The sequence below is a fragment of the Olea europaea genome, unplaced genomic scaffold (assembly GCF_002742605.1).
Source record: "Olea europaea var. sylvestris unplaced genomic scaffold, O_europaea_v1 scaffold1069, whole genome shotgun sequence".
Classification (NCBI taxonomy): domain Eukaryota; kingdom Viridiplantae; phylum Streptophyta; class Magnoliopsida; order Lamiales; family Oleaceae; genus Olea; species Olea europaea.
The window spans coordinates 21071-29612 of record NW_019228042.1 but is presented as its reverse complement, the minus strand read 5'-3'; the positions used below and the strand labels follow the sequence as shown (position 1 = coordinate 29612).

At 35.4% G+C, this 8542-nt stretch overlaps 1 protein-coding gene across 1 annotated transcript; it reads left to right on the top strand.

Annotated features, from left to right (window-relative positions):
• The first annotated feature begins 7272 nt into the window (after positions 1 to 7272).
• LOC111373085 (cytochrome P450 CYP736A12-like) lies at positions 7273 to 8180 on the top strand. The gene has a single exon (XM_022995553.1). The coding sequence runs from the start codon at positions 7305 to 7307 to the stop codon at positions 7923 to 7925; it is 621 nt and encodes a 206-aa protein (XP_022851321.1). The 5' UTR covers positions 7273 to 7304; the 3' UTR covers positions 7926 to 8180.
• The last annotated feature ends 362 nt before the right edge of the window (positions 8181 to 8542 follow it).

Sequence of the window (8542 nt, the reverse complement as noted above, 5' to 3'; positions counted from 1 at the left end):
TTAATTAATTAAATCATAAATAATTTTTAATAAAAATCTAATTTTTGAAATTTGAAATTTGTTTTCTTGTTTTTGAAATGTGCCATACTTAATCTCTTACTAATAAAATTTTCCCTCCTGTCAACCTCTTCTCTATATAAATGGAAAAACTCTTTTTGGTTAGTCATTTAAAGTGGACCGAATACCGATTGAGATTGATCACGACATATTTGTACTCATGCTGGCTTGGTGACAAGTGCTTGCACGGACCACTTTAACAGCACTAGTGTTGGACCATGTTTACAAATCTCATAGAAAATGTAATAAAATGCAATAAAGATAAAGAGACGAGTAAGATCTGTAATTTAGTCAAAATATCAATTGATAAGAGTAATATGAACTCTAAAAGAGGGAAGAAAATAAAAACACGACATTTTTGAAAAGGAAATATGTTACAAGAAATGGAAGAAATCTCAAAGCAATGAAGCCTTAAATCAGGAGAACAGAGAAAACGAAAATAATTCGCTTGCTTAATTTTCTTTAGAAAAGGGACAGGTTGGACGAGAGAAATGTGAAGATGTTACTTTAAGAATCTTTAGATATTTATTTAAGATTGAATTCAAATTTGTATTTTTAAAAAATTTAAAAGTTTATTTCATACACATATGGTTGATAATGATATAAGATGTTGCTGAAATCTAAAACGTTAGATTCAAGGATAATTACAATGTCAAAACTTTTTAAAAATGTAAAGGTTTTACCTAAATCTTTGATCTATATTATCGTTGGTTCCAAATCTTTCAAAAAGGTGAGGTAAAAAACCTCCGTATGATTTCTATCCAAAAAATTTGTTAATTGATCAAAAGCCAGCAATTGACCATAATTTAATTAATTTTAAGGCAAAATAGTTTTTTTTTCACCTTTCTATTAACCAAAAAGGAATAATTTTTATTGAGAGTTCCAAACCTTTAAATATGAGCATCGGAGTTTGCAAATATTTAATAAATTTACATTGAAAGGACATCTAATGATTTTCATTCAGAAATTTATTTAGAAAAGAATCTGTCTTCTCCAATCAACAAAACCACCCAACCCAATGCTTAACCCCTAACCCGTCCTGCCAATCAGTCCATTGGTAGGTGGAAAAGCAGCTGCCATCGTCGTTGCGGTTGGACTTGTAGAGAATTCATCTATCTTTATTTATATGTTTCTCAAGTTTTTTAAAAGTTTTTGTTACGAGGAAATATCGATGGGGATGGAAAAATGGAATCAATAGAGGTGGAAGAAATGAGGTGATGGCAATAATTGACGCTATTGTAGGGTTGAGGTCGAAAAAATATATTCATCTTTTGCTATTCACATAACCACCCAACCTTATGATGATTAAAACAAGGTATTTTATGTCTCATCGTGTTCTATATATAAAAAACACGAGATATAACCCCTAATAAAAAGAAGAAAAAGTTCTTGATTTACGTGTAATATTATTTTATACAAAATTGTGTAGTTAAAAATAGGTGAGAGAAAAGTGAAATGTAATGGAATGGAACTTAGTGGGGCCAAACGGAAGCATAATCTGATTGAAAGAAATTTGGGAGTTGTTTGACAAAGCTTTTCATAAAATAAAATAGTTCGATAAAATTCGTGAAATGTATAGTTAAAAATTAATAAAATTAGCAAGTCCCACTAGAAGTGTGATTAAAATTAAATATTGATTTTGACCTCTAACCTCCTATAAGTACGTATATTACTTAGATTTTAACGTGTCCAAAAAATTGTCAAAAAAATAGCACACTGAATATAACATGGAATAAGCACCCATCCCCCTAATAATAAACCTTGGTTCTTAGGGACCGCTCGAAGGAGTTAATTCATAACTGGTTGGTGAAATTCAGTGATAATAAAGAGATTTGACCACAATTTTGAACTAACGGCCTTCAAGAGGCAACGTGGTAATAGTCCCCAAACACTAATTGAGGTTGAGGCATGGGTGGGATCCGATCCGGTGTGTTAGTTGTTAGGTTTTGGAAGTTGGGTGTTTGTATGAATTGCGATATATGTATATTTTTGCAAACCTTGAACTTACAACAAGGTCAGGCATCGTCGCCTCCTCATTTCCTCCACCCTTGTCAATCCCATATTCTGATCCCATCAACTTCATTTCTTCCTAACAAGAACCTTTAAAAATCTGGAAAGAAATAAATAAAAATAAATAAATTATCTTCAATCCCACCAGTAGGGAATGGGGTAGGGTGGACTAGTGATTCATTTGGGTGGTTGGTCGTAGATGATAGAAGATGGTGAACTAACTGATTTCTAAAAATACAAGACTGAAGATGCCGGTTCTAAAAAGTTCATTGTGGGAAAGTTCTTGGACTAGAAAATGGTAGATTCCAAGACTGTCATCAGTAAAGTGCAGGAATTGCAAGTTATACTTCACGATATTCATACGGAGAATATATCTCTAAGTGAATCATTTCAAGTGACTACAATCATCGAAAAACTCCCGCCTATGTGAAGGGACCTCAAAAATTATCTCAAGCATAAGTGCAAAGAGATGAATATTGAAGAACTTGTAATCTGTTTGAGGATTGAAGAGGACATTCGAAACTTGAACAAACGTGTTGGAGATCAGTCACTTAAGCAAGTGGAGTCAAACAACAAAGGGAAGAAGATGAAGCATTCTGCGAAACCCTCAAAGAAGTTCAAAGGCAAATGCTACAACTGTGGGAAGGCTGGGCATCGTTTTGTTGATTGTTGCAAACCCAAAAAGCAAGCCCAAGCAAATATCAATGAATCTGATGCATTGTCTAATGGCATGCCATATATGAACTTGTCGACCATTATTTCTGAATGTAACCATGTTGGAAATCTCATGGAATGTTGGATTGACACGGGTGCTACCCTTCACATATATGCCGATAGAGGAATGTTCACTACCTATACTCCAATCGAGGGAAAAAAATTGTTCATGGGAAATTCCTCAACTTCAAAACTGGAAGGACAAGGCAAAGTTATATTAAAGATGACATCGGGAAAGGAACTTAGCCTCAGCAACGTTCTTCAAGTGCCGAATATTCGCAAGAATTTAGTGTCGAGTTCTTTATTATGCAATAATGGCTTTAAGTTAGTCTTTGTGTCGGATAAATTTGTTCTCACAAAGAATAACATGTATGTAGGCAAAGGCTATGTAAAAGATGGACTATTCAAAATGAATGTCCTCATTATTGTACCAAACAATGCAATGAATAAAACATCCTTTTCCACTTATATTGTTGAGTTGTCTAATTTATGGCATCATAGATTAGGACATGTGAATTATAACTCAATACGAAAATTGATAAACTTAAGTGTTCTTCCCAACATGCATTTTAATAATGAAAAAAATTGGGAAATATGCGTAGAGACAAAATTGGCCAGCACTCTGTTTCAATCAGTTGAATGAAATACTGTACATTTGGAACTTATTCACACAGACGATTGTATGAGATACTGTGATGTATACTTGTTAAAAAGTAAAGATGAAGCATTGGAAGTGTTTACACACTATAAAACAGAAGTTGGGAATCAACTTGGAAAACAAATAAAACTGATTCGTTGTGATCGAGGTAGAAAATACGTTGCTCCATTTGAAGAGTATTGTGCAGATTCTGGAATTATTCATCAAATTGCTGCACAATACTCACCTCAATCTAACGAGGTTGCTGAACGAAAAAAATCAGACCCTTAAGGAAATTATGAATGCAATGTTGAGAAGTTCAGATTTACCTCAAAACTTGTGGGAGGAAGCCTTACATTCTGTAAATCATATCCTAAATAAAATACCACACAAAAATAAGGATAAATCGCCTTATGAACTATGGAAAGGTCGTAAACCTTCCTACAATTTTCTGAAAGTGTGGGAGTGTTTGGCAAATGTGCAAGTACCAAAACCTAAACAAAAAAGGATTGAACCTAAGACTATTGATTGTGTCTTTATTAGATATGCTATGAACAGTAGTGCATGTCGTTTCTTGGTCCACAAATTTGAAGTGCTTGTCGTACAAAAAGGTACTTTGTCGAATCAAGAAATACTGTATTCTTTGAAGATACTTTTCCATATAGGGAAAAGGACACAAGTTTGCATAAACGAACATATGATACTGCAATTGGAAACCATCATGAATATGGCGAAAATCTTCAAATAAATGAAGAACCAAGGTGCTGTAAAAGACAACGAATTTCCATGACATTTGGTCCAAAATTTCTAATCTATTAGAAAGTGATCCTAGGACATTTGACGAAGCATGTCCATCTCGGAAGCTCCTTATTGGAAGGAAGCAGTAAATAATGAAATTGAGTCTATCATGAGCAACCACACTTGGGAATTGGTTGATCTTTCTCCAGGAAATAAACTGTTAGGTTGTAAATGGATCTTCAAAAAGAAGCTGAAAGCTGATAGATCAATTGACAAATACAAAGCTTGATTGGTGGCCAAAGGTTATAGACAAAAGAAAGGTCTAGATTTCTTCGATACCTATTCACCGGTAATAAGGAGCACGTCTATACGTTTCTTGATTGCAATCGCGGCATTGCACAATCTTAAAATATATCAAATGGATGTTAAAAATACATTCTTAAACGGTGAATTAGAGGAAGATATTTATATGGAACAACCTGAAGGGTTTGTTGCCCCAGAAAACAAAAAGAAGGTATGTAGGCTTGTCAAGTCATTATATTGACTAAAACAAGCACCAAAACAATGACATGAGAAATTTGACAAAACAATGTTGCCAAACGGCTTCAAAATTAATGAATTCGACAAATGTGTCTACTTCAAAAGAACATATAATGACTACATAATAGTATGTTTGTATGTTGATGATATGCTAATCATGGAAAATAACCCGAATATCATTTCCTCGACCAAGGAAATGTTGATCAAACACTTTGACATGAAGGGCATGGGAATAGTCGATGTGATACTAGGGATACAGATCTCTAAAACACATGACGGCTTGTCATTGTCTCAGTGTCATTATGTTGAGACTATACGTAATAAATTTAAGACGCATGACAATGAACCAGTTAAGACACCAGATGATTCGAACATACACTTAGCCAAAAATACTGGTGATCATGTGTTACAAGTGGATTATTCACGCGTTATAGGCAATTTAATGTACATTACTAACTACATGCGTCCGGATATAGTATATATAGTCAACAAGTTGAGCAGATTTACAAGTAATCCTCTTAAGACCCATGATTAAATATGGATTACACTACTCAAGATATCATGCATTATTAGAAGGATATACCAATGCAAATTGGATATCTCAAGTTTTCTTCTTCTATGACTGTCTCCTTAAGCCTCTGTGATCTTTCACCTACGATATCAAATTCTTCACCAGATGATCTCCCATTTTTTGTCACTCTTCGTCGCACCTTTCACGTTTCTCGACCACCAGATAGGTATGGTTTTTCTTTTTCGTAACCCTATATCCGCTACCCTTAACTCAATTTCCACCCCTACCTCATATAGACAGGCTATGGAACAAGAGTATTGGCTACATGCAATGAATGCAAAACTTGAGGATCTTGAAGCTAACTAAACGATGTTGTGCCATGTCCCTCAACTGCAAATCCCATTGGAAGTAAATGGATATATTTAGTCAAACTTCATTCTGATGGTTCTCTTAAATGCTATAAAGCTCTGTTGGTTGCCTTCAGTAAACGCCAAGAATATGGAATCGACTATGATTAGACATTTGCTCCTGTGGCTAAGATAACCACTATTCGTCTCTTGTTATTGCTTGTCATCCTCAATCTTGGTCTTTACATGAGATAGATGTAAAGAATGTGTTCTTACATGGAGAACCTAAGGAAGACATTTTTGTAAAACTTCTATCTGGTATGCCTCTTCCGTCAATTGACTCTGTATGTAGGCTAAAATGCATTTTGTATGGTTTTAAGCAGGCCCTTCAAGTGTGGTTTGATAAGTTATACCGCACTCATTTGGATTTTTCCTTTACTCGAAGTTAGTATGACGCGTCTCTGTTCTTTCATAAGAGTACTGTTAGCATTGTTTTTTATTGTTATATGTGAAAGATGTTATATTTTGGATCTGATCACAATCTTATTCAAAAACTTCAACAACATGTTCTCTCGATTTTTCATATAAAAGATTTTGGTCACTTCACTTACTTCTTTGGCTTAGAGGTTCATACTACTCCTCATGATATCTTCTAAAATCAACATAAATATATTTAAGATTTGATTAGATTGACTGATCTATCTGAAGCCACCTCAGTTAATATTCCGTTGGAGCTTAATGTTAAATATCTAAAAGATAAAGGTGATATTCTTCGAAATCCTAGTCTATATCGAAAGTTGGTGGGTAGTCTCATCTTTCTCACTATCACACATCCAGATATTTCTTTTGCAGTTTTTACTATGAGCAAATTTATGGACGCCCCTCATCATCTTTATTTGGTAGCTGTCCATCACATTATATGCTATTTTATTGAAACTCCTCATCGCAATCTATTCTTTCCTCGGGGGACGTCTCTTGAGCTCACCACTTATGGTGATATTGATTGGGCTAGATGTCTGGATTCTCGTTGATCTACTACTGTGTAGTGTATTTTTTTGGCTCTCATTTCTTGGAAATGTAAGAAACGGGACTATTTGTTTGAGTCCCCTACTGAGACAGAATATTAGGCTATGTTCGCTGCATGTTTAGAAGTTGTGTGGCTACGTGGCCTTCTTACAAAACTTGGTATTTCTCAATCACAGCCTACACCCTCCATGGTAATAACGCTAGTGCTATTCAGATTGTGAATAATCCTGTGTACCATGAACGTACCAAATATATTGAAATGAACTATCATTACATCCGGGATGTCTATGATTCCAAAGTCATCGCTCTTCCCCATGTTTCCACTATCCAACAGGTCGCAGGTATATTTACCAAATCTCTAACTCATCTCCATCATAATTTTCTTGTGAACAAATTGATGTTTGTGGACTCACCAACATCAATTTTTTTGGGGGGGGGAGAGGAGGGGAGGGGGTAGGTATTAGAGGTTTATTTCCCGTGGTTTCCTTGTATATAGTAATTATTTTACATAGAATCGAAAATTATTCCTATTGCATAGACTAACTAGAATTTCGTTATATAGCTATGTAATCTCTATAAATTAAAGGCAATATACACGAGAAAAGCATTCAGCCAAAATTGTGTCACCACAGGAATTTTTGCCGCATTTTCCTTGCTAAATTATGAGTGTGTGTAGTTATAAGTACTCAGTTTCATTTACTAGTTAAATTTATCGTTGCAGGATATGCTTGCGGCTTCAATGGACACTGCAGCATCAACCGTCGAGTGGATACTTTCCGAACTCCTAAAGAATCCACAAGTAATGAAAAAAGTCCAGAAAGAGTTGGAAGAAGTAGTCAGCTTGGACAGGATGGTGGAGGAGTCGGATTTGGAGAGTCTAGAATATCTAGACATGGTCGTGAAGGAAACTTTTAGGCTCCATCCCGTGGCACCATTACTAATTCCTCATTATTCGCTGGAAGATTGCACTGTTGATGGCTACCATATACCAAAAGATGCTCGAATAATTGTTAATACGTTTGCACTTGGACGCGATCCAAATGCATGGACTGATCCTGAGAAGTTCAATCCGGAGAGGTTTGTTGGGAGTAGTATAGACCTCAGGGGACAACATTTCCAGCTTCTGCCGTTCGGCTCTGGAAGGAGAGGGTGCCCGGGAATGCAACTGGGGCTCATCATGGTTCGATTTATCGTGGCGCAACTGGTGCATTGCTTTGATTGGAAGCTGCCAAATAACATGTTACCTTCTGAGTTGGACATGACTGAGGAATTCGGCGTCGTAGTCGCCAGGGCAGAGCATTTGATGGCTGTTCCCACTTATCGTTTGCAAAAATATTCAACCTGAAAAGAATTCCGGGAATTTAATCGTTATTTTACGAATCTTCGTTTTCAGAACCTTTTTTTAATTCAGTAAAACTGGTAGACATGCAGCCTAAAGATTACATTATTCATCTGATACCAATAAAATCTGCCTTAAACTATGACCAGTATGTGCAATTTCTTTGTGTATTTGAACAAGAAGATGGGAGTCATCTTCGCTGCAAATCCCTGTAAGCCTTCATTATAAGTCTGATAAATTTGTGAACCGGTCTTCAATTGATCTTCTGATCATCGAATGACTCGATCATAGAACTATACCGTTCATCTTGAATCAAGAACTGAAACGGCCTTAAATGGACAGCTGTATGAACAAGATAACTTGATAAAAACATACTCAGTTGCATTCACGGAAATCAAAGATTGAAATAATTATAAGCCTCGTGAAAATTGCTGAGAAAACAACGCAGAAGAATGCGAAATGATCCATTAATGATTGATGCAGAGAAAGTTATTGCTAAACAAATAAGCTGCCACCATCATTCTTTTGCATTAAGATTTTTTTTTTTTAATACAATTTTCTTGTGCAGTCGCAGAATTCACTTTCTTTCTAAAGGACTTGCGTATTAAATTTTCGTACATAGG